The sequence below is a fragment of the Adiantum capillus-veneris genome, chromosome 19 (genome assembly GCF_014529385.1).
Source record: "Adiantum capillus-veneris isolate H3 chromosome 19, ASM1452938v2, whole genome shotgun sequence".
Classification (NCBI taxonomy): domain Eukaryota; kingdom Viridiplantae; phylum Streptophyta; class Polypodiopsida; order Polypodiales; family Pteridaceae; genus Adiantum; species Adiantum capillus-veneris.
Window position 1 is genome coordinate 115,352,123 of NC_140949.1, and position 27,356 is coordinate 115,379,478.

At 38.7% G+C, this 27,356-nt stretch overlaps 1 protein-coding gene across 1 annotated transcript; it reads left to right on the top strand.

Annotated features, from left to right (window-relative positions):
• Positions 1–2,688: 2,688 nt before the first annotated feature.
• LOC147434703 (uncharacterized) lies at positions 2,689–4,256 on the top strand. Its single transcript, XM_086491151.1, has 2 exons — positions 2,689–3,494; positions 3,579–4,256. The coding sequence occupies exons 1-2, from the start codon at positions 3,068–3,070 to the stop codon at positions 3,599–3,601; spliced, it is 450 nt and encodes a 149-aa protein (XP_086347277.1). The 5' UTR covers positions 2,689–3,067; the 3' UTR covers positions 3,602–4,256.
• The last annotated feature ends 23,100 nt before the right edge of the window (positions 4,257–27,356 follow it).

Sequence of the window (27,356 nt, forward strand, 5' to 3'; positions counted from 1 at the left end):
TGATTTGAAGTTTGAACATAATAATTTTTTGAAAACTTTTGATTCTTTTTTGTATACCACAAATCATTTTAAAATTAAGAAGTAAACTAAATTCCACACAAGCCTAGCACCTGGCATATATATAGGCAAGGCCACCCCTTTATATAGAATAAAATAAAAGTCTTCTCACTTCCCAATTGAAAGAAGTTTTTAATGTTCTCACCCTTCACTTTTACATTTTAGATGTTTTAAAAGAAGTTCTTATTTTTTCCAATTGTGGAGACCTAATCACTTTGAAATTAAAACATTTGGCGAAGGGTTTTGATTTTTTATTGTATCAATAAAAACCAAAAAAAAAAAAGTTCTTTTTAAATGAGGCAAAAAAAAGTGACCTTCGTATATGTCAAAATATGTTAATGTCAAATTTTCATCTCACATTGTAAATGTTAAACCAAACATCCTTTTAAAGTAGAATTTTAAATCTCTCTCTCTCTCTCTCTCTCTCTCTCTCTCTCTCTCTATATATATATATATATATATATATATAGATATAGATATGAAAAAATATCTTTAATATGTTTGGATGTTTTTTTGTGAAAGAGTACTTTTATATGTCTGGATGTTTTTGTGCTTTTTTGGCCCTTTTAATGAGGTTCTCTAAGAATGCAAAGGTATTCATAATTCAAAGATTTTCTCAATAACAACAAAAATGATGTGCTACTCCATAGCATGCAGCAATGGGCAATGGCGAAGCGTGTAGATTTGCAATAATATTAGCTGGATAAGAGAAGGACGGATACAACTTTGCGTGCACGCAAGAGAGAGAGAGAGAGAGAGAGGACACTTTAAAGAGAAGAAAACGCTAACGAAAAAATAAAGGAAAAGAAAAACACAAATATCCAATGTGAAGTAGACCAACTCTTTATATGAACACAAATGGTCTTTTAACTTTCCACCTTCATATGTCTTTTTGGCTTTTCACCTTTTTCTGTCTTTTCATTTCTTTAACTCACCCTTCAGTGACATACTTAATATGTTTCGAAAAACTTTTTATTGGATTTCTAAAAGAAGCATGAGAGAAGTGTTACGGTAGGCATACTTTCAATGTTTTCAACGATGATTGAAACTTACTTTAAATGTTATTTTGGTTTTAAAGTATTAAATGAGTATTTTTATTTCACTCTTCATTTCACTTCCTCACATAGCTTGACTTCTTTTACATTCTATTCTTTTAGAATGATAAAGTGAAGCTTCACCTTGTATAATTCTAGTAAGTTCTAAGCATACACACACACACACACACATATATATATATATGAGCAAACCATGATAAAGAGAAGAAAAACCGATGCAATGATGTCAAAACTTAGTTCAAAAATCCTACAAATTTTAAAAAAATGCTAGTAATTTTTGTTTGCTTCTTTTCGAGGAGGACACTCGATCGCTTAATAAAAGAGACATTCTCGAACATTGCTTCACCTTATATAATTCTTGTTAAACTCAACCTAAGGATTTTAACACTTTCTTATTGTTTTAGAGCCGTCGTGACCCTTTCACTTGTTTTTGTGAGATTGGGGAGACTTAATGCATAGGCAAACAATTAAAAGCTCAAAGTTTTTTACAATGTGAATTTTTAAGCTTTGTAAGTAATTCTTCAATTAAAAATTATAATTATCCATTTTTTGCACATTAATTGTTATGACCGAAGTTTGCACACTTTTAATCATAAATAGCAATTAATAGCAAAAAGTTTTTAAATTTACCCTTTACATCAAGGGCTAAGTAAACGATTTCTTTTAAACACTACCCTCTCTCTCGCTCTCTCTCTCTGCCGGAGATCATTATGAGTTTTAACCTAAAATAGATTTGTAACTCTCATGACCCTTCAATAGTCACTTTTTTGCCTTTTGAAGGCCCTTGTAAAGACTTCACCTTGTTATTTCACTTTCTCAATGTGGCCCTTCATTCTCAATGTGGCCCTTCATTTCAGACTCTACATAATCTGACTTACTTTTCATTATACTGTTTTAGAATGCCAATGTGAACCTTCACCTTGCTATAAGCAATGGTGAATGATGAACAAAAGGGCATCGTAAAAGATAGCTTAGCATTATCTAAAGCCAATCAAAGCAATTTCCCTCTCAAAGTTGGACTTATTTCATTTTATTTTTTTGCCATATTCACAATTGTGAGTGGAGATGTTATATTGACAGAGAAAAGAATACACAATCAACCTCAAGCACTACATGTACCTTGAGGGACATTGGTTTCCCAAGGGGCCAAAAAATACAAAAAAGAAGCTACACAATCCCAAATCGATATGAAATTACGAAAGGTTGCTTAGAGAATTTCATCTCAATTTTTTTAAAATATAGGTATAATTTGGAACATTATAGAGATACACTACCAAATGTGATGGTTTCTTTCTCAAATCACAATGATAAGGCCAACTGAGCAGGGGCTCGCCAAAAGCATTTTTCCTAACTGAAGAAAATAAGGTCACACTTACCAGTTTGTAGGTCAAAAATTGAAGCATTTGCCAATAATTACGGTAAAAATTGTTAAATTTAGCCGGTTTTCTTGAAGGCAAGCTCAGAATCTTGGTGCGATTTTGTAACTTTAAGATACAGTGAATCTCGGTTTTGGGTTTGCTGATCCTTTCATTGTTGTCAAATGGTCCCAAGGTTCGATCCGTGGTGGTCGTGGGAATGTTTGAAAGAAACGGAGCGTTGACACGCTTTCAAGGAGGACGTCAACAGACTTGTGTTGTTCTTCTGGTGCTTTGCTCATCGCAGGCAAACTCACATCCGTAGCTCGAATCTCCATGTTCCATTCAAGCTTTTCCTGCTCCATCGCCCACTCACTTTCCTCTGTTTTCTTTCCTCGTAACCCACTTTTTATCTGCTTCTGGACACCCCCATTTTCTTTGTTCTGTGTATAGCAAAGCCTTGAGCGCTTCTGTAAACCCTAATTTTGAGTTTTTTGCGCTTCCCTTTGGCTTGCTGATGCTCTTAGGGTTTTGTAATTCTTAATTTCGGTTCTTCCTGCTAAACTTCCTGCCTTCTGATTTGTGGAGCGGCTTTGGGTTATGGTGCCAGCAAAGGAGGATGAAGCTGACGTAGATGAGGGAAGAGGCAGCCATTCATACTCGGAGGCGGCCTTTCGGGTAACCATAGCCAGGCTACTATGGATCTACAGTCTCACAGCAGGTATTGCAGCTCTATGCTGTTGTGTTTACTTAGGCGTAAGAATGGTCATAGTCTGGAAGGTAGCCATGTATACGCAGACCCTTTCCCCTTTTGACCTTTCGCTCCTTGTCGGCACTGACATCGGGGTCCTTGCAGTTGTAGTCTGCTTGGTTTTCTTGGTTCCCAGAATGATTATGACATGGATAACAGCTCTGGTCTTTGAATTTATCTTCGAGTGCAAGCTGCAGAGGAGCAGGGCTGTTGTTGAGAATGGCAAGAAGCTTGCGCGGGAGATCTCAATCATCACCATTGGAAATGCATTGAAAGGTGGGGAGATGGCCGCGATGGTTGGTGCGGTGGCTACGCTTGTTGCATTGACAATTGTCCGATCTCATGTTGGTGATTCAACAGGTACATCTGTGTTTCTGTGGTGAATGCTGTGAAACGGATTTTCTCCTGGGCTGTGAAACGGATTTTCCCATGGGTGGATATGTGTTTGCAAGTCAGGCTAACAATGTACGCATTGGTGTTCTGATTGTGCAAACCAACCTAGGGTACTTCTTGATTGGTGCCACTCCTGGGTTGTGTGTTTGCCAAGCATATATCAAGCTCACTTCGATCATATCTTACGTGTTTGTCATGCCATTCGATGGCATGACAAGGTGCATAGTCAATCTGAGAAATACGTGAAAGATATATATGTAACAATGATGCGTTTCTTTAGTCGTAGAGTGGGTGATGCAAGTATGATAACCGCCACCCTTATTTCAAAGTAACATATTTTGTATAGAGATGATTGAGTTGAGGAAAGCAGTAGAGTTTGTTACGGAAGTCTTGTATGAATGCTTGTACAAAACTTGAAACGAACATGCCAATGATGAGCTACCTTGTACCGTACGCCCTCATTTGATTTTTTTTTTCCTTCTGCGGCTTGGTGAAGCGCTTTGATCACCTCACTACTTTCTTCAAGAAGGGGCATGCCTCGACAGCCAAAGTCAATCAGGGCTATTCACGCAATGGTATTTGTTTGTATTGTGGAAGCTCATTGTGGAAGCTCTTTGGATACATGGTTTTTGTGTTATTTTCTTCAGGATTTGTGTGTTGTGAATAACACTTGCACCTTGATTGCTCTTTTATTTAAATGCCTATTGATCCATTTTGTTCTACACTCGTGTGGATTGATTGATGATACCACAACTGCACTGTGTGGATTTTTGGTCCCTATTTGGATCCTATTTTTAGTCTATCAGGAGATAAAATATTAACTTTGGATTCTTTAATTATTGTAATTATAGGCAAGGATTGTAAGTTTTATCCATTTTATTGGTGAGCCTTAACGATTGAATTTACAGGACCCTTGCAAGAATCAAAGTATTAATGTACATAGAGTAGCTAGTAGAATGCCATAAATTTCTCGACATTGTAAGTTCAGAGATTTGAGTTTTTTTTTTCAAATCATCTCATTTTGATCGTGTAAAGAAATGGATGCACCTGCAAGTGGGTAGCATTGTCCTTTCGAGTATTTACATTCCTTTTCCTTTTCACAAACTTTCGACAGGTTTCAGATGAATCGACCTTGAAATATGATGCCACTTACGACCAGCTTTTTACCGAGCTTCATCTGTTGTAAGTGCTACAAAAATATGTCTATGAACCAAGGGTAGGAGCTTGAAAGAAGGGATTAATCTCATTGTCCTTATCTGTTTAACTTATCAAACTGGGAAGTTTGGCACATAAGCAAGAATACTTTGGTAGCTTGAGCATTGCTCTATCATCTATGTCTTGTCTGCCGTAAACTTATAGAGATTCCGTCATTCTATTTGTTTTAACTTATGGAGATTTTGTAGAGCTTTGTGGCCTTCACGCATTCTCAAACAATTTGTAGTGATAGTGCTCTTTACAACAGGGTTTTCATTGGCTGTGGTTGGATTTATGCAATTGTTTCACTTTTTAGAAGATTTATGTATTGAGCTCAAGTGAAAGTATGCTGGGACGCACAGCTTGACAAAGTAAACAGAGCCACCGTGTGTAACTACCTACGTAAGCAAAACAGGTATTGTGCATGTCCTTATAGGAGCAAGACTTTCAAGGAAAACACTTTAATGATGCACTTTCGAGGCATGTGATATATCATGGGTTTGGGAAGAGTATATGATAATTGATTTGTTGCTAACCCTGAGCATGCAAGAGTGTGAGGCTTGGAGAAAAGTTGGCTAGTCCATATGAAGAAGCATGCAAGGATTTGTAGTCCAAAACATCATCTTGCCATATGCAGAATGAATGTCATACCGTGCGGAAGTTTGTGCAACCCCTCTTACTTTAGAAGGTCTGTTCTAATCCCTTGAAGAGCTCCTTGAAACTCGTGAGTGGGTATGATGGAGCTCATTCCATAGTAACAAGTACATCTCATTTTGCCGAGAAAAAGGGCAGAAACAGGTGCAAGAGTCCATTTGTGCATTAGTTTTAAGTATTGAGTACTATGGTTTCTACACAATAAGCACCTCGCATTGTCACCTCTAGGTGGTGTAATTAACAAGGGGGTGGCATTAGAAGACATTTTATCCCTTGAGGAGGATAGATTGCTTCTTGCCCCGGGTGACTTGTTGGTGGTTGGAGGCTATTTTCCCCTTGCCAGCCCTAGCTTGGAAAATTAAAAAGTAAAACGCACTTTGCATTGCCATGTACCTCAGAAAACACCCATTGGCTTTATGGCTAAACTGGGAGCCACCATACATTTAGTATCCTAATTCACAAAGAAATTGGACAAGCGACAATTAGCTTGCACTCTTACATATATCCTTGCCTCAACACATGTGCTCACCATTTTTGTCATTTTTGAGCGTGTAAGTATCATCACTCATCATCTACAACCACCTTAAACAATGACAATCATCTCACAAAAGTTGGTTTAATTATGTTGGGTAGCATGCTCACTAGACACATCTTTTTAACAAAAGGTTAGGTAGACAGGATTTGATATTCTCACTACGCATGTATCTAAGTCCTGAATAAATGAATATGGTAGACCAATTAAACATTAGCTTGACGTTTTCCATTATTTGCAAAAATATCTTGTATGTACATGTCAATAAGGGGCTGCATCTGTACATGCATTATGAGCCAATACCTCTTTGTCAAAGTGTGAAGTTTCGACGAAGTCTTTTGTGTAAATATAGTGGATGACAAAAGAGGTGTTAGAAGGTCCATTAATTTGGTTTATCATGGTTATTGTTCCATAAGAAAGTCTAGAGTATTTGTGGTAGATATTTATGAGGCTTTTGCTTGATGACAAGGAATGAGATGAAATGTACACAATCTCCCCCTATATTTGGAAAATCTTGAGATGAGCTTTTATGTCCAAATGCATATACATGGTATTTCTCAAGTGCAAGGAGGTGACTAAAGTAATGCCAAAGCAATACTAATGGAAAGGTCTTGGATCTCTCTCACACACACACAAACACATAGCACCCATCTTGACTCTCATCGTGCTATAAATCGAGTCTATTGCACACACAACTGCATACAACTGCAAAGGCACCAAAGTATGGATACATGAGGCCTTGCCCAACTCAAAGGCAAGGAGCAAGAACTCCCAAATGCTAGAAAAGCATGAGTAGCCGGATAATGGGCCATCTATCAAGGTGACAAGGCCATCATCAAGGAAATTCCGGCTCCAAAACTCCTAAGCCATCTTCCCTAATGACATTGTCACAATTTTGTTGTATCCACATTAGTCATGATTCTCCATGTACTCTTCTAGTAAGAGGTCCAACCATGTATGTTTTCTCGGTCCCAAGGTCATATTTGACCTCCAAGGACAATAATCAAATCTCTCTCTCTCTCTCTCTCTCTCTCTCTCTCTCTCTCTCTCTCTCTCTCTCTCTAAGTTGATTGGTTGCCACATCAGCATTGTGTCATACCTCCCGCTTTAAAAAAAGAGTGATCATCCTCAATTATGCCTGCAAAATAAACAATAAACAATAAACCAGTTCATTAGACATTAGAAATAGACACCGACCCTATGCAAAAATGCAATTCAACTATTCAAACCATGCACGAGCACAAAGCACACTGGTCACTAAACAATCACAATCACATTCACATCACTATCCCTGTCAATATCTTAGACATGAATTATGATCATTATGACTTATTTAGCTATCCTCTTTTAATACACACACACACACACACACACACACACACACACACACACACACACATATTGTATGTATGTATGCCCACCCCAAATAGGGAATATAGCAGGAAGCTTCTTGATTGCTAGTTGAGATTGGTTTGTACCAAGGAAACTTGAAAATTGTAGAGAGGAAATCAACCCAAATTTATTTTGAATTGAATAGTCATGTTTGCTTAATCAATGTGTGTATGTGTGTGTCTGTTTTAAATAGAAGATTACTTAGACATAAAAGAAAACCGTGTTGAAAAGACATTGAAAAGACAAACTTTTTTTAAACAACAAGAAAGTATATGCAAATAAATATTTTTGTATTTGAAGCATTTTCATACATTTTAATCAAAATGAATACTAGTTCTAGTTATCTTATACATCAAGACAAGAAATAGGTTTATAGATTATCTAAGTCATTATCTTTAAGGTCCGAACGACAACAAATCCAAACATCTTTAAGCAAAGATAGGACCTTCATCTACATCGATATAAACAAGGCAACATATTTAAGTTTTATAGGTTTTGAAGAGCCTTTCCGTTGTTATCTATGTCAAATTTTCAAAATTATTAGCTTAACTACAATCCTAATTAGTACAACTATGTGTGTCTATGTATGTGTGCATGCATGCCGTCCTTTCCCAAGCACCATACTTAATGAGATAGTAGGTCCATTGAGTATGGACCCACTACCTCATCAGTAAGATGATTATGTGAGTAAAGCCTGTTGTCAGGCTAGTGGTTATCTTAATTACAATGTTAATGAGAGTACTGCTTAGTTTCTCCTAAAACCTATATAAGGATTAATAATGATTCTATGAACATTGTGCTCTAGAAGTAGTCTTAAAGCTTTATGAGCTAGTATTAGACAATGTGTCTACAAATATTTTGCTCCAGTAAGAATTTCAAGGCTAGCATTAGACATAACTTTTGTGATTAGTGTACTTCGATAGGCTATCTGTTTAAATGTAATCATTCCTTGAAAAAGACATCAAGTTTAAAAAGAATTTATAAAAGGAAGAGTGAAATTGGTAGTTCCTATCTGTTGAAACCGATCAAGTCAAAGAATTACAATGACTAGGAATAGGACTCTGTTTAGGGCCTTTGTCCAATCCACCTTATGCCTATCAACTTAAGTAGGAATTACCGACAGTGGGTATTTCCAAACCCATAGACAAAATGTACTCCAGAGCTAGTGTCCCATCCCACCCAGTTGCTTGGGAGGACCTTGTGTGTGTGTGTGTGTGTGTGTGTGTGTGTGTGTGTGTGTGTGTGTGTGTGTGTGTGTGTGTGTGTGTGTGTGTGTGTGTGTTGCTATTTTAAATAGATTACATAAGACGAAAAAAAAAAAACATCATGTTTGAAAGATAGCTTGCTCTAAAGAACAAGAAAGTATATTTACAAAAACATTTATGTTATTGAAGAATTTATGTATATTTTAGTCAAAATCATTACTTGTTCTAGTTATTCTATACATTAGGACAAGAACTAGATTCGTAGATGAACTAATTCCTCATCTTCAATGTCGGAGTGCAACAAACTTAAACATCTTTAAGCAAGTATAGCACTCTCAGATATAGCCATATAAACGAGACAACCGGTTTTGTTAGCCTTGGATAATTTTTACAGGTGTCAAAGAGTCTATCAATTGTTATCCACGTCCAAACTCAAAAAAAATAACCCTATGATTTTGTGTAAAATTACTTATGAAATGATACATTATGTAGTGGATCAACCCATTGGTAAAACCACCTTGTCAAAGCAAGTGTTTCAAAGATTCATATCCACCATAAACTATGTGGTCCTACCTAAACAAACAATGTTTTGCCATTTTCCCTAAGGAATATCCCAATGAGCATGGTCTTTGTCTCAAGGTGTGGAATTGTAATCACGGCTTGTAGATGGAAATATTTTTTCCAAAAAGCAAGAAACATTACTTTTACATTCCTGATGTAACTCATGGGAGCGACAAGAAGTTGAAAGCTTACCATGTAAAACTTGAACGTGCAAAGAAGCCTCTTCTTTGTCTACAAGGAGGGACCTTGGATATAATTGATAGTGCCTTTGCGATGGAGAATTGTGATGCTTCCATTAGAACATGTTTGAACAAAGAAATGTGCATAATTTTATGGGCTTATGCACCTTAATGTGGAAACATTGCTTTTATGTACATAACACACACATGGGATCAAAAAGAAATTGAAGGCTTACCATGTGAGCCATGAACATGAAAAGAAGGGCAAAGAAGCTTGTGCATCGGCATTGGGTTGTCTACAAGGAGGGTCCTTGTATGTAAGTCATAGTACATTTGCAATGGAGAATCATGATACTACCACAAGAATATATTTGAGCAAATAAATTTACATCCTTGTTTGGGGAGGCACAACATTAAGAACAACTAAATGATGTCGGGAATGGTCTTTAGCCTATGATCATAGCCTTCTGTGTGAACCTTCACCTAGAGTATGAACCACGAGTACATGGTAAATGTAGATGAGTAACCATGAGGTGTCATTATTAGTTGGAAATCAATCCATAAGAAGGTGAGCCGAATCCATACAGTTAGGGGATGATTTGAGGGCTTTAGGTCAACACTTACCTCCTCCCTAAGCTCCCTAGCATGCCTATATAATGCACTTGTAATTATTAAGTTGACCTATTCAAGTGTGTTATCTTTTGCATCCATTGATCAACTAGTGTGTCACATTATGCACACCATGAATGGGAGCTTGTTCTTTCGACCAGCCAAGCTCCAACAAGTGGTATTATAGCTTGTACATTATGAGTACTTCCTAATATACTTAGATCCTAGGGTTAAGCATTCTCTCCTATGCTATATCAGCTAGAGACTCGTTATTCTCTCTAATTGATTGATAACCATGTACTTTACACTCATATGTCTTGCATTATATGTTATCATAGGCCATTTAAGACTCTGTTGAGCTTGATTCTTTCCTACACACCCTTAATTAGCTCATATTGATCACTCCCACTACTTATATGCTCTCTAGTAGGTGTAATTAAGCTTTAATGCATCTTAATTGCTCAAGGAGCTTTGAGCTTCATTTGCATCTTGGACCTTTGGTTTAGAGACTAATCATGTGCTTTCATTTGCACATGTGCCCTTTGGTTTAGACTCTAATCATGTGTTTTCATGAGAAATTAAGCCCTCTTTTTGCATCATTGATTATCACAATCATCTTGCTCATTTGTTGGTGTATTATTGTGCATAAAGTGGGCCTTTGCTTCACGTATTACCTCGATTAGTGTAAGGGTGAGTGTGCCTCACTGTTCAATTAAAGGTAAAACCTATAGTTTTGGCCTTTTTCTTCAAAGGACAAGCGCCACTAGGTTTAGGCCAATTGGTAAAGGCGTTGACCTCTAAGATCAATCGTCAAGTCTCTAAATTTTGGGAGCACGGTGCACATTCGGCAAAATTTCTTCTTCACCGATAAATTGAAGTTCATGCCATCTCCAAACACCAAGTGCCCTTCTTGTTAAGGGCTCTCTATCACTGCCATCTCTACAAGAGGTATTTCCCACAACAGTGGTTGAAGTTTTTTTTTTTTCGAGTGCTCTTTCATTAGTTTGTAGAAAATTTCTTTTTTTAAAGATTGAGCAAAGATTTGGAGCCCATTTTGGGGGCGTCTTTGGGATTTAGAAGATTTTGCCTTTTGTTTTTGTAAAGCCTTTCAAAAATCCTCATTGTATCTTTGCCTTATCTTCTTTTGGTACTCCCAAACATAATCCTAGCTATGTATGTAGTCATTGTATTCATGTATGGAGATGACATAATGTTTGTGCTTTTGTGAAGAGTCTAGACACTAGCATAAGGAGAGTCTCCTAAGGAAAGACGCCTTTATGGCACAATGGGAGACAAAAGAGGGGCTGGAAACTAATGAAAGAGAATCTATGAGCCATAGAGAAAATCCAATATGGAAAAAAAAACAAGGAAGAAAAACAAGGACATCCACAATTGTAGCCAATTCACAATCAATAGTTTAAGATAAAAAGTATTATGCATTATAATCACAACACTCCTTGATAATCATGTTCGATTACTAGATGAGTGTTTGCATGCACCTGAAGCTTCAAAAGTCTTAGAAAAGAATTTCCAGGCGAGATCTAAAAGAAGAAACGTTGTCTCAAGCAGCAACTCTACAAATATAATATGTATGAAGGGGAGGATATTGTTATCTTAGTTAATAGGATAAAGAGCATGGTTGTTCAACTCACTTGTATTAATGTGATGTCAAGCCCATTTTGAATTGATAAGCAACTACCATCCACTGGTTGATTGAATTTTTTGAGATAGCAATTTGAGTATCACTTGTGTGTGTTGCACATCCGTGAAATCCAATAAAACTGAAATTTCTCTACGGATAACTAGTCAACTGCAGTGTGCTTGTGTGTGTGATACAAAAATATTGCACAACTTTTTTGATCGGTTCAATCCACGTTAGCAAGCAAATAGAGAAAATTGATTCCATAATTGTGTATGTAAATCTTGATGGCAAGGTTGTTGCCCTTGAAGGTGACTTGAAGGTGATGAAGTTTTTTATCAATTTATTTGCAACTTGCGGATGGCATTCGGCCGAGCAATCTCTAGTGAGCGTTTTTTTAGCACTTGGCAAGCTTTTCTAGAAACACATAGAGATGTTATGGAGATAGAGATAGAGAGCTAGAGACCAACAAGCAGAGAGACAGACTCATACTAGAACTCTTTTTTACAAAACATCATTACACCAAAAAGTCCCTTCATGTTGTTTACTCCAAAATCAATTTTGTTTTCTTGTCAAAACATTATCAAAACCAAAACGTCCCTATATGTTCTACTTGTTTTCTATCTCTCTTAATTCTCCTCTATGTCTTGGGCATCTTCTGAAGTAGTTGGTGCTTCTATGAGGTCTTGAGAGTACTCTGACAGGTGGCATCTTGATGGGCAAAAAACAAATTCCATAGCTAAGGCCATGTGTCAAGAGTCCTTTTCAAAGATACATTGTGGTGGGACTCTATATAGACCATGCTCTCCCAAAACTAAAACACCGAGGGTCGTGGGAGCCACCACATCGTCTATGTATGAAGTGTTACACAATCGATTCCATGACATCTTCCCCTACAATTTGCAAATCTTCTCTAGATCTTCAAAAAACTCAACATTATGCACAGATTGTTGCTTCACGAAATGCAACCATCACTTTATCTTATCACCTAAAATAGTAGTTGTCATGTGGTCAACAAGAGGTGCCTTATCTCGAGACGCGTGTTGAAGATTTACCACATCCTCTACCAAAAGATCTTTCGTATTAGACATTATGAAATGCTAGAAGAATAGTACAGTAAGAAAAGAGAGATGGTGCATAGAAAATTGAATCAAAGACCTGATAAAGAGCTTATGAGTATATGATTTTGAATCCCATTGTATCATGTGGGTTGTGTTTTTTTACAAAGTCAGTGGTTTTGCCAAAACCACTACTTTTAAGAACAACTACAAGTTTTGAATTATTGACAACATAAAGGATAAGAGAATGAAAGCATTGCCAATGAAACAAACCCTTAATAAATATCTCAACCATAGGCAAACGCCTAACAATACATTAGTGGTTGATACTTGTAAGGAGGAGGGGGTTCTGAGGGATATAATATTTGGGTAAATGATTCGTGAAGGGGTGTTTTGAGAGGCTAGAGGTGGGATCTAGATGGCCCTACCAATGGAGGCTCTTTGCTTTGACCTTGTGCTTCTATTTGTGAATCTCTTTCCTCTAAAGCTCTCCTTGTTGTAGGACCTATGAACTTGCAATTTCCAATATCGGGAGGCAAATTGTTTATTCCTTGCAAGCAAGTCAAAAGGTACTCGCCCTCATACTCTCTACTCACACAATGACAGTGAAGCTCACAACATGCACGTACCATTGTGCCCATGCTCACAAAAACATCGAGGACAATGCCCCTGGCCTATGTGAATGTGCCAAGCAACCAATTATCCAAGTAAGTAACATAACAAAGAAATTTAACGTGACATGTTCTCGACATTGTGAGCTACATCTAATGTACATTGCTTAATGAGAGAATGATGGTTGCCGTTGTGTTGGTCCTCTGATAGGACATCCATCCTTCCTCCGCACCACCTCCCAATTTTTCCTCTCCTTATAAGTTGCTCCCAAAATGTGAGTGCTATCTAGGTTGTAGTGCCCACCATCAGCTATCGTATCTCCAACATGTCTTTCATATTGTGTATGCACATATCTAGGTCGGTGAGGGTAATTGAATATGGCTACCACAAGCACATTAATGTGAAATAGCTACACGCATTAAGACACAATAAAGAAGTAGGCTTGTAATAATATTAATTTATGACTCACCATCTCTAGATCATTGCATCCTCAAAATGCCAAAATTCTCTAGGGATATCCAAAAATAGGATATGCTTGAGCTACAATTCATGATTCACACAGCACCCAACAACTTCACAAAGATCTTTGCCATGCATAGTAGCCACAAAGGTGCCATTGAATCTCAAGATTTTTTATGCAAGGGGTCCATTTCCATCTCAGTGAGGTCAAACCTCATGTCATTCCATGAAGGGACCATAGGGCTTGTTTGTGATATGACTACCCCTGTGAGAAAGTCCGCCCATATTCATTATGCACCACCCAAATACGTTTCAGAATCAATGTCAGCAAATCTGGTCAAGCCACCTGGAGCTCAAAAATTCATGGCAATACAATCACAAAATACCTTTAATCTTTTTCTCTTATGCATGGCATCATTCATAAAAGGTGTGCTTGTAATTGTCTAATTTATTTAACGAGTCTACAATCTCTCCAGCATCGCACACTAATGGTAGGTGACATGGGGTTATGGTGACATTCATTCATACAAATAATTGTAAGATGACATGAAAGTGCTCAATCTTTTACTATTGAGAAATAAATGTAGTCAAAAAACATGTGATAAAGGCACTCAAAATCTCTCGGTCAAGACCTTCCTTCTGCATGATTTGTGTACGTCTCACTTTTGGCACGTTTATGAGAAGAGGCCACCTCAACATATGATTGAGAGTCATCGTGAGACTTTCCTTTGGTCTCCTCTCAATCCTCCTCTTCTTGGGTTTCCTCGGACTTCTGAGGTCTTCTCTTTTTGCTTCCCACTTGCGTTTTTTGCTTTTTGGGTGGAGGTTGCACTACATCCTTTGATGACACAGGTTCTCCATTGAAAGATTTTCCTTTCCCATTTTTTGCCGTAGCACCACTCCGGTCTTCCTCCACTATTTTTTCCTTGGTCTATGATCTTGATCCTATTTGCGAGAACAAAGAGAGTAATTTTTTCATATGCTTTAGAGTTTAAATATATATAATCCAAAGGACAATACCTATCTTTATGTCAATTTCATTTGGTGGAAATTTTCCTTTGGAATAGTCGATGAATCCAAGGCAAAGACTCCATCAATCTTTTCCATTCAGCTCTTTGATTTGTTCGGTTTTGTATTTGTGGCTCTCCTCGTTCGTTTGCTATGGACCCATGCATCACTATGATGATTATGGTACCATCTAGCCACATTGAAACCATTGGCCCACCAATTGCTTTAGTAATCCAAAAATACACATAAAGAAGCAACTACTCTTAGCAACCACCATAACATGGGGTTTGATTACTTTACCTATATAGCAATCGTCTTGTCGTGCATTCTATGTTGGTTTGCTCTTTTGTAATCTCGCTCGCTTTCTTTTTTTGTCACCACATGATGCAACATCCTCGAAGTGATCAATGAAAGATTTATAAACTCTTCCAACTCACATCCTTCACCTTTACTCACCCTCCCATGGACATGTACCCAAATTGGATTACTCTCAATGTACATTTTAATTGATTGCATCACATTGAGAAGATAATATTAATAAACACAAGGAGCAAGCCACTCTTTGAAAGTCATGTCTTGATGAAGGGTTGCAGCTTTTATCTGTGCTTCCTCACTTTGGTGAAGAATTTTCTATGTATTAAAGATTCCTTAGTTAAGTTTATTCTAGAAAAATTTTAATTGGATTACTCTCAATGTACATTTTAATTGATTGCATCACATTGAGAAGATAATATTAATAAACACAAGGAGCAAGCCACTCTTTGAAAGTCATGTCTTGATGAAGGGTTGCAGCTTTTATGTGTGCTTCCTCACTTTGGTGAAGAATTTTCTATGTATTAAAGATTCCTTAGTTAAGTTTATTCTAGAAAAACTCTTTATTTAGCGTGCGATCAATCAAATTTGGCGCTTACTTTTTTAGAGAGAGAGAGAGAGAGAGAGAGAGAGAGAGAGAGAGAGAGAGAGAGAGAGAGAGAGAGAGAGAGAACTCCTTGCAATTTCTATACTTTTATTGATTGTGAACTTGTTGGCTTTGTCCCTCCATTTGTCATATCCAACACACAAGATGAACCACATGACATCGTTGTCGAGATTGGTAATGTACACATAGTCGTATGCCTTCCTCATGAATGTCATCTCCACTTCAACAAGCGCTTCTTTTCTCCTCTCATACTCATCATGCAAGTCGCTAAACTCATAGCTCTCTACATTTGGGATGTCTCCAAAGTTTTGGCATGGTAAACCTTCATAAATTCATCCTACAAGGAAAATTAAGAGCATCAAAAAAGCCTTTTAGATACATACCTGCCATACTAGCTGTGCAAAAAAAGCTATAGGAATCCGTACCCACTTTGCTATGTTGGTTGCTTGACTCTTATTTTTCATATGCTTTAGAGCCCACTCCTGTAATTTGGGTCTAGACGTCCAACAATGCTCATTGGATCCACCAATCCCAATATGAAGATGTGAGAGGAAACAAGGGATACTCACCTCAACCGCTCTACTTACATACAAAGATTACAAATATTAATGATTATATTTAATAGCTCAAAAATTTGAATACACAAGCCTTGAATGATCAAATACTTACTTGTTTAATGTGCTCATTCATCTCCAATGGATCAAACTTGATGACACGGCGATGACTATAAGGAATCTCCTCCTCTTTGGTGTACGCATTGTTGAGCATGATACATACTTTCACCTTATGATTATCATCTCACACCACAAAAATAATTGTTTGCCATATGTTCTTAGTTTGGATGACAATACAACTTCTCATCATACTTTAGCCTCTTGTAGAGCTGACATGCAATGGGAGTATGATTGTTCATGGGAGGTTGCCCAAGAATGCACTTTGAGACAATAAATTCTCATAAGCTATGGTGATAACCATAGCTATGGACATAGCTTTCTTGAAGAACATCAACATGATCATCATGAGTACAAATAAAAGGTTTTATCTTTAATAGGAATCGATGGAAGCCTAGCATCCTTGTTAATGCAATCATCTTCTAATCAATTGCAAAAGAAATTTGACTCAATGATAGAATCAACTTCTTCTTGCAAAGACCCTTCCTTATCTATTGTTGATATTTTGGTTGAGAATCCTAAGTTATCACTACATTGGAAGGTCCTGCTTCATCACCTCCACTTTGAGAACCTTGCATAGGTATAGACACTTGACTATCTTGAAAAGTGGATATCACATCAAGTTCTAAATTATGTCTAGTTTTGCGAGTAACCACCATGTCTCAAGAAAAGGGGCACAAATGAAGAGGGCAATGGAGAGCACACTAGGAAGAGAGAGAGAGAGAGAGAGAGAGAGAGAGAGAGAGAGAGAGAGAGAGAGAGAGAGAGAGAGGAGAGATAAATCTCGAGAGGCAAGCATTTGGAACAGAGAAGGGAGAGGAAGAGATATGGCATTTGAAATGGAGAGGGATGGAAAGGATCGGAGGGGTGCAAGAGTACAATCGCGAGCGAGAGAAATGAAGTGGAGATTTGGGAGGATGTCCGAAAGAGAGAGAGATAGATAGATTTTATTATTGTCCTCAAAGGTCAAGTATGACCTATGGGATCAAAGTTACATGTGATGATATATGGAGCTGATAAGTGATTCTGGATGCTCCAGAATTGTGGTGATGAGAGTTGCAATGGAGAGCCTATAAGACCAAAGGGGACCAGATCATGCAACTCTCCACCCAACCTCGCTATATATATACTCATAGCCTGCTAAAATATAGCATCCCTTGATTGCATGTGCGTCCTATCCCTTTGTCTACCCGATCTTACCCTAGGCATGACATTACTCCCTCCTTTGGAGAAGCATTTTCGTCCTCGAAAACAAAAGCAGTGATATCTTCATAAGAACACTAATGTTTTCTACAATGGCATCCTTCATGGATCCAACTGTCCGTTTTTTGCATCAGTCTTGTGTAGCCGGCCCATATCCACCAAGATAACATATAGACTCCATTTAGAACTCACTGAGTATGCTAAACGAGTTATCAAAAGTAAAGATGTATCTAAAAGAGTACCTCTTTTTTCTTTCCATGAAAGTAATTGGCTGAAGTAACTCATCAACAAAGTATAAGTCCTTGACTTAATATCATTCTTCATTAGTTAAAAACCCCACTATAATTGTTGATCCAGAGCCTGATATAAACATGAAGGGACTAAACTTAATCTTGCAACATGCTTTGCCTCTCATGGTAAGAAATTCCAACTAGAGATAAAAAAATTTCAATTGGATTGCTTGGTGCTAACGTAAGCGCTTAACATATCCTTTAGCACAAGATTAACACTTGCAATCTGCGTATCCTCTCTGGATGACTGGCAGTACTGATGTGTATCCCGACCGTTTACAAACAGTCCTCCAAAATGATTGATAAACCGGGATAATTAACAATGTTAAGAACAAACATCTTGGTTAACTTTAATCAATTGATCTACAAGTACCCACCAAACCAAGACATGACCTCTATTGGTGATTGTAGATCCACAATTAATCTCATGGAGATATTGTACATCTAGTGTGAAATGTTTTTTTTAGAGAGACACAATTAGTGCTACAACTAAGCATAGATCATCTCATAGTTGGAATCTTATTCACAACTGAATCTGGAAGGAATCATCTCTCTCCATGAACAAAAGAGAAAATTTCTCAACACCCCAAACAAGGTAGTCATACTAAAGTTTCTTAGGAGTTCAAATAGGAGATCACCTACTTTGAGGCTCTCTTAGTCTATTCATGTTGTCCCATGAATTATTTACTTGATAGAGAGGCCATGACTATTGCTATCCACAGAAAGCATCATCTATATTGCCAGTGCCCTATGCATAGAAAATGCCCGCCGTTATAGTCATATACAACTATCACAAGAAAATATACCAGCCTTAAATCTTTCTAGACAGAGTAGCTTGAGGCTCTTTCTAAACAGAGTAGCTGATGTTATAGCGAAAGCGTAAACCATGCTTTAGTGGAATGAGTCCACAATATTGGCATGCCATGCATGCATACCAAAAAACTAATGTGATAAGCCCTTGGCTTTAATGACGATCTCAACAGTTTGAGCCGGTAGCATACGTGCCTTGCACGATTTGTAATGACATGAATACATCACAATTGATCATTGCCAGTCGTAACTGTGAGCTTATATCATGTTATTGCCCATATACTAAACATGTGTGTCGTTATCCTTGATCCCAAGTCATTGAATAACACTTTGGCACAGAATAGAAGCCTTGCTTCGGTCTATGTATGTCAAAGTACTTTGCTTTGGACCCCAGAGAAATCTTTTTCAAATGAAATGTTAAAGACAAAAAACAAGCAAAATTTGAAATTGGCTAACCTTGTCGCCCCTTTGAGAGAAGTTGCCTCCGCTTGAATTTGGCTCGTAGCCATGTATGCTAAGAAATTTTGAGCTATCCGATGTACCTTGCATACCATCATGGCTTAGTTCATACCAACTTCCAAGAAAAAATCAGGTAGGCATGTTTGCAAATTTCCCCAAGTTCGTATGCTAAGCATATTCAAACTTTGAAAGGTTACAGGTAGTTTGCTATGAAGTGAAGTCGTGCTTCATATTAGTTCATTGAAAAGGTGGGACTGAACACACTGAGTGCTCATAGCTAATAAGTGCTCCTGTTGACACACAAATGTCAATGCAAAAGAAAATCGACCTTGTCGAGTTGTCACAGAGAATCGGTGTGCCGAAGCGTATATCTTATTGAGAATCCGGAGACTACCTAATAGTGGAATAGGATAGTTGAGGAAGCTTAGATATCTAATTTCCATTGACTACCAAAGCCGTCTTGACCAAGCAATTTTTGCTTGTCAAACTAACTTTGGAGAAATTTTGTAAAATGCAATAAGTTCAAAATTGTAAACCTTCAATTTAACTTGCTTACTGAGTAGAAGCCATGCTTTACGAAAAACTATTGTCTCAATCAACTTAAGTGCAAAAAAAAACTTTGCCTAAGAGCTATACCCTAGCAAAGAGTCCGACATACCCAACATCTTGCACTCATGATCAAAACTAGCAACAAGCCTTGCCTTTGCATCAAAATTTTAACTTTTGGAAATCCATCCATAGCATCCTATAAAATAAATTCATTTACGGATTACAAAACCCACATAAATGAAATGGCATACCTTATAACAATGTTGTCATTAGAGTACTCAGTGAAATGCCTTGCATATAACCATAGTCTTGATTCCATTATCGAACCATGAAGAAATGACACCGACTCGTTTTCCTTGTCGGTGTAGCCTTGCTATCTTCACGTATTCTTACCCAAATTGCAGAACCTGCCATCTCTTGTCTGTACTTATAGTCAACCATTTTTACATCTTGACACTTTGTCCTCAAGCTTCGGCAGTTTTCCGACTCTGATTTTGCTTTGCACGGCCTTTGCATGTAGCCTTGAGGACCTTCACCATTCTCGTAGTGTTAGTCGTGCTCAAGTAAACCTCTATGAAATTGTGAAATTTGATGATGTTATTGACCATACTAACCGGAGCCCTGTCCACTTTGTTGTATACTTGCTTTTAAAGAGGTTTTCCCTTCCTAGCCCTTAAGTGATTTATAACCTTCAAGAGCAGGAACCCATCGATTGGAGCATCTTGCAGATAGCATCAGTAGCAGAGCTCTCCCAGTGTTTTGCTCCGGATCATCCCCTTGTGTTTTTTCACATTCAAACTACCGATAACATTTTTGCAGCAAGCAGCCAACGATTGCAGATCTCAGCCCTAGCGCTACCCTTTCACTTGCAGATCAACCAGCGTTTTCAATCCTCAGCCCTTACGTCACCAGAAGTGCGTAAAATCTACTAACATTACCTCTCTCGGATGTGGTCTGGTACTTTGACAACCCATTGAGCCTCTCCTTGGTCATTCCCTTGTCGTTATCGAGTGCTCAAATTGTTGTCCATCATCTCCATCATCGAGATCTACGAGTTCAACCCTTCCTTCCTCTCACATTGGGGGTGCAATTCAACCCCAGATCTACCCTTTAGTAGCCATCTACAATCACACATCGAGAACAATCCAAAGATGCATCAAAGTAATCGGAAAGGAGCCTCATCTTGAGGAGTTACTGTGGTGGAAATCATCATTCGAGTCTGTAGAGTCTACATATGAGGTACTACATGTGTGTACGTTCCATTTACGCAACCAAAAGCAAATACCACATCAGCAACGGTGTGGAGGGGGCCCTTAAGGGGGTTCGTGGGGACCCCATTGGGTCTCTCTCTCTCTCTCTCTCTCTCTCTCTCTCTCTCTCTCTCTCTCTCTCTCTCTCTCTCTCTCTCTCTCTCTCTCTCTTAGGAATCCTGACGCAAGGAAAGGAAGTAAGGGATTGTGGAAGTGTAAAACCTAGATCTTCACCATTTCAATTTAATTGTACCTAACATTGGTATTAGAGCTTTGAAGATTTTACACTCATCCGCTAATCCCCAAAAAGGCCCCGTTCTTCCGTGTTTTTGGTTGTATTTGCAACCCTTCGGTATACTCCTCCCTCTCTTGGAACAGTAGGCTACAATTGCACATAGGAACGTGCACCTTTAGCGTCGAGAAATAGCAACCAATTGTATATCGGGTGCTGCATGTGGGGTGCACCAACGAGGGGGTAGATAGTCTCCTGAAGATTAGTATGCAACCTTCCTTGAACCAAGAGCGAAAATCCTTGCATGGTCAAGACTCGTAACGGTCTGGAGACCTCCACCAATCAAGAAGGAGAGCAAGTACCACCATCCTCCCATGAGTCCTCTCCCTACCTCTCTCTCTTTGCCACCGAATCCCATGGATGCTATGAATGGATGATGATGGTGTGACAAGAAGAAACATGTCGGCTAGAGAATGCGAAAGCGGTGGAGCAAGAGGAACGTCGATTGGCGGCCGAAGTTGAGGCTCGTATGCTAGACAAGGCAGCCATGCGTGATCTTTGCACATCTTTGGCACTTCGATCCGATACCCCACCTTCGGAGCTGGATTATGAAAATCTTTCCAAGACCATCGCGGAGGCGACCAATGCTACATGTACGGCCCATGAACCAGTTCCCAAGAAGATTACGTTCAATAAGTTTAACGGAAAGATGGTTGCTATTGTCACTTACTTTTTGTTGCATCAATTTACATCCTATTTTGCAAATGTTAAAAAGTCTAATAATAACAAAGTTCTATTGGCTTTCATGCATCTTACAAGTGATACGACCACCTAGAAGGATGAGTGGATAGAGGAGGACGAGGAAGCCCACAAGGTGGCCTACTCCACGCTTCTCCTCGTTCCTCCCCTCAAGCTTAGTTGGGAGGAGAGTGAGGAGGATTTGAAGACGCGCTTCTTGCCTCATCATGTCAAGTGCAACGAAAGTGTTTAAGGATTTAGCTCGGATCTAGTACTCTGCACAAATACGAAATTACTTCACTTGAAAAGAGAAATGAATTGAACACAATCAAGGAGAAAGAGGCAGAGAAAGAAAAGAGATAAGACAGGGCATGTCAAGTCCCAACCACCGTCAAGGGCCCCCTTGCTCTGTTACCAAAGCAATAACTTGCTTTATTGACTTGCATAATGCTATTAAAATGATCCTAGATGCTAATGAATACTTGCTAGAGATGCTTGGTAATGTTGAGATAATGATGGGTACTGGTACTCGTGGTACTGCGTACTGAAGCCAAGCGATGGGAAGCCAAGGTGTACAAGGCTGGAAACGCAAGTTGACAGTGCTCTTGGCTACAAGACGCAAGCCAAAGCTAAGAGAAGGTAGGCGACATGCTAATGAAGCAGGTACCAAGTGCTGCATGAGGCTCACAAAGTGCCAGGCTAGATCCTATGCTAAACTAAGACCGACGCCAGACTGTAGCAGAAGCTTGTCCACGTGGCTCTAGTGCAATGTGGATGTGACACCACAATACCTGAAGTGATTGAAGGAGGATTTTCAGGCTTCGTCTCAACAAGGTAAACATGTAATGTCGTATGCTAACCTTGTGTCTTAACTAGGTGGACAACTGAGTAAATCAAATGAGGAACAGCTCGAGGCCTTTCTCTTCGGATTGGACCACTCGATCAAGTTTGATGTGGCAATCGATGATCCAAAGCTCGTATTGGAACGCCTCATTTCTATGAGTCAACTTTGCTTCATCTAGAAAGAAATCAAGCATCTCTTCAGCACCAAGATTGGATGTGATATTTCTCATGCTATTGTATAGAAAACATGCTTCGCGTTCTATGGTGTTTCATAGAACCTCCACACGCATCCAGTCACGGAATGAGACATGGTCAGCTGCAGTACAGGACAAAGAGGAAAATGTCAGTTACATCAAGCGAAACCTGTCATTTTTTATTTTGCACAAAAAAATGAACGATACTACCTGTCTGCGGAATATCCAAACTTTTGACATTTACTGGATCAGAAGAGGCCATTGCTTGAAGAATGTAAGTTTTCTTCTGAGGAGGAAGATTGACACATGCCATAATGTACAATCTATCCTCAGTAATCCACTTGGGCCAATTGGTCCATCCAATAGTCTGCAGGGTTTTGAACAAACAATCAAATAAGTACTGGACATAAAATAGCGATCCACAATACTCTTTCTTACGTCCACCATTCATCGCCCAGATTGGGATCAACAATAGCAAGTGCTTGCTTTGTCATCCTCCTACTCGATCCATCTGCCTCAAAAAAAGCCTTCTCGTAGCGTTGTTGAAACTCTGAAGGTAGCATAGTGTCCTTTTCAGCTTGTAGTTGTTTCAAGGCTATAGCGTACTCGTCTTACGATGCATTACAACTATGAGATGTGCATGTTGAGAAAATGAAGATTACATAATGACGTATACTCACCGGATTAAGCAATTGTGACATCACTGCCACTGGGACATTATACCACGCTTTCTTTCCAACTTTCTTTTCAATATCTGACTGCATCTATTTGTAGAATGTGAAATTTATCCTCTTAACCAAGGCGTCTTTTGAAGCTAATCCCATGGCACGCACCATCCACAACATATCAGTGTATGAAGTGGTGACATACCCAGAATCATTCAACCTACAAACCACCACAAAATACATATCAACAAAATTCTACAGTTTAGAAAAACCTTAGAGAGGTCAGTGGTGGGTGAACTTGCCTATTGATGCGCATCATAGTGCTCAACATATCTATCTCATTTTTATCATCCACTTTTACAAGCTCCACTCGAACTCTAGGATGCATTGAAGCATCATTTTGATAAGCCGGAGCTGCACACAAGTCTGTTTGGAATAATATATTGATTGACAACCGGATTTGACAATCGCAAAGCTAAGAGAAACTTACATGTTTGCAACACTCCCATCCAAGCTACGAGGCGATGATTTCCATCCCAAGTATAGAGCATCTTACTACTCAAATCACTCCAACATGTATCTGCAATTTTACGCTCAAAATCTTCATTGGCAAGGTGCCACAACTCATCCCACTGTTCTGTAATCTCACTGTTTACTAGTACTGTTGGATGGCCAGGAGCATCAACAGAACAAATGAATGAACCCTTTGGCTCAAAGTACCCCTCTGTCAAGAACGCTTCTGTGAGAGGCTGCAGTCTCTTGGGATCCCAACTAACCTACCTTGCCTTCTCCAATTTCAAAAGACGACAAAGTGGCACCCAAGGCAACTGCTGTTCTCGATCATCCTGCTCAAGATTATTTAATAAAAAAGTTTAGAATAAATTTTAAAAAAGGTAATCCAGTTGTAGATTTGGAGAATAGCTTACTTTTAATTCTGTGAGATGCTTTGATAGCATGTCTTGACGAAGGGTAACGTCCTTATTTATGGGAAATTCTCCCTCATCATTAGCTCCCTCTCCAATGTATGCTTCAATCTCTTCATCATGAAGCTCTTCTTCAGATTCTTCTCTCTCGACTGTGGATGTTATTCATTCATCTCGGACGTGTTCTTTAGCAGGCTTTTCTTTCTTACTCTTTCGCTTTCGATCATATGTACTAACAGATCCGACTCTAGTACCCGGAACTATACTCACTCTGTGTGCCTAGATGTAATTGGGGTGGCATATCCATCAGAGTCTTTGTCGATTCAACCTCTTGTCCAATATCTTTGAGAATTTTCTAAAATGAATGGAAAGAGAGGACCTAAGCAAAATGTAAAATACAATGGAGATCTTAAAGTAGCCAAAATTCAACCTCTCACCAGTTCTTCTCTGGGCCAGGCAACAGTGGTATTCACAGCACAACGCAAAGTTTTTGGGTCCTCATCCATTGGATTGAGATGATGCAAAGGTGCATCCTTTCCGGCATAAACTTGAACCACAGATACACCATAACATCCACTAGACATTCTTGAGCCATGTAGAACGTCCAGATTTGATGCCTTTGTAATTTTCCCTCCCCCAATAGCTTCTCCAGTGTTCAGAATTTCAACTAGAGCTCCCACAATTCTTTTACCTCTTGCCAAGGGAGCAATTTTCTTTGCTTTTGTGGGAGCCATGTCTTTTGGAGTACTGTAAAAATGGGAAAGTAATATGATGATACCAAGGATAGTATTACTACGCATACGAATGAGAAAATTAGAAAAACATAATGAATTCACAAAGCAAAGTACTCTTCAATCAAACCCTATTGCAGACAATCATCCTAGAATTTACATTTTTTAAGATCCTGTGTGTTGTACAGAAAAAGTAAGCAATTGTTATGAGATCGAGATGAATCCCGGATTATAGGTAATGAAACAACAATTTCTGTAGCCAAAGACATCTTGATGCATTAAATACTGAGTGATTAGCAATCTGATGAGATATCACCATTGCATAGAAAATAATAGAGAGAACTATGAAATGGACCTGGATCGATATTCAAGCTATAGAAAATCTTTGATCACTGTTTATCGTCGCTGATCTTCGTGGACTTTACAACAAAAAAGACTATCCGCGGCTTCCTATTTATAGAAGATTATTCCATGTACAAGTGCAGGATTCAATGTATTTTGGAGCGCATGGCGCCCTGGGAATCCTTCGGCATGTGCGGGATCCGTTGGTTGTGCTCTAGGGCGCATAGCGCCTTGGGAAAGCTAATGGAAGTTAACTCTGGGGTGCTTAGCACCATTGGAAAGCTTGAGGAAGCTAAGCTTGATTGTAAGCTTCAGTCTGGGGCGCATAGCGCCCTGTAGATCCTTTAATTTTCTTTAAACGCAATGCAATTTTCAGCAGAGAGCTTTTTAAGAGAGCAATTGAACCAAACAAAATCCCCCCATTGAATGCAGCAATTCTCTCGGGAGCATAGCGCTCTGAAAAAAATTTCGCAATGCAATGCAATTTTCAACTGAGAGATTTTTGAGAGAGCAATTGAACCAAACAAAATCCCCCCATTGAATTTAGCAATTTTGTGGGACGCACAGCGCTCTGGAAAACATTTTGCAAGGATGCTACAAGAGTTAGATGAAAACTCACAGAGATATGCAGCAAGGAGTTGGACTAAGAGACACCAATTGAACCCACCAGTTCTCTGGGGCGCATAGCGCTCTGGAAGACTTTCAACAGAACAATAAAATATGGTGCAAGGTGTCGAAAAGAGCCGGACTATGATAAATTTAACAAATAAAACTAACATATGGGGTGCATAGCATCATCAAAAAAGTTGAGGAAGTTAAGCTTGATGGTCAATTTCAATCTGGGGCGCATAGCGCCCTGTAGATCCTTTGATATTTTATCAACACAATGCAGTTTTCAGTAGAGAACTGGTTTAAGAGAGAAATTTCTCAAGGACTCTACAAGAGTTAAATAATAACTCACAGGAATATGCATCAAGGAGCTCGATTAAGGGATGCCAATTGAACCCACCAATATTCTGGGGCGCCTAGCTCTCCGGAAGACCTTCAATGCAACAATAACCATCAGCAAAATTCACCTATAACCTGGGACGCATTGCGCTCTGGAAAACCTTCAGAATGTCAAATACCAAATTGAATTTTTACACTACACTACTTTGGGCGCATAGCGCTCTGTAAAACCCACAACTCATAGCAAGGTGATAAAAAACTGTAGAAAATATTAAATACAATTGTTAATCACCTTCCTTTAAAGGTAATTCCATTAGGTTTAATAAATTGTCAAATACCAAATTGAATTTCTATAATATACTACTTTGAAGCATAGCGCTCAGAAAAACCATACAACTCATAGCAAGGTGATGAACAATTGTAGATATCACCTTGCTATGAGTTGTAGGGTTTTTCTGAGCGCAATGCGTCCAAGGGGTCGAAAAGAGCCAGAGTATGATAAATTTTGCCAATACAATTTATGAAAAATGAAATTTTTTGCAACACTTTGGGGCGCAAACCACCCTAGTGTGCCTCGAACTGGTGTGGCAGGGATGTGGAGAATGAGAAAAACCACCATAAAGATTCAAGAAAATACAAGAAAATATTAAAAAAATGCAAGTTATTGGGATTCTTTTATGTTTATGGAATTGATTTTTCTTTAACAACAATGAGACGCTCTCCTAAACACTTTGGGTTTATGTGGTGTTAATGTCATTATAGTCACGCTTCACCCAGTACAAAAGGGAATAAGGGTCATAACCAAGTGTCAAAACCAGGCGAATAGGGGGGGTCTGAAAATCCCCAAACGACAACGTTCGCTTGGTTCCGACCTAT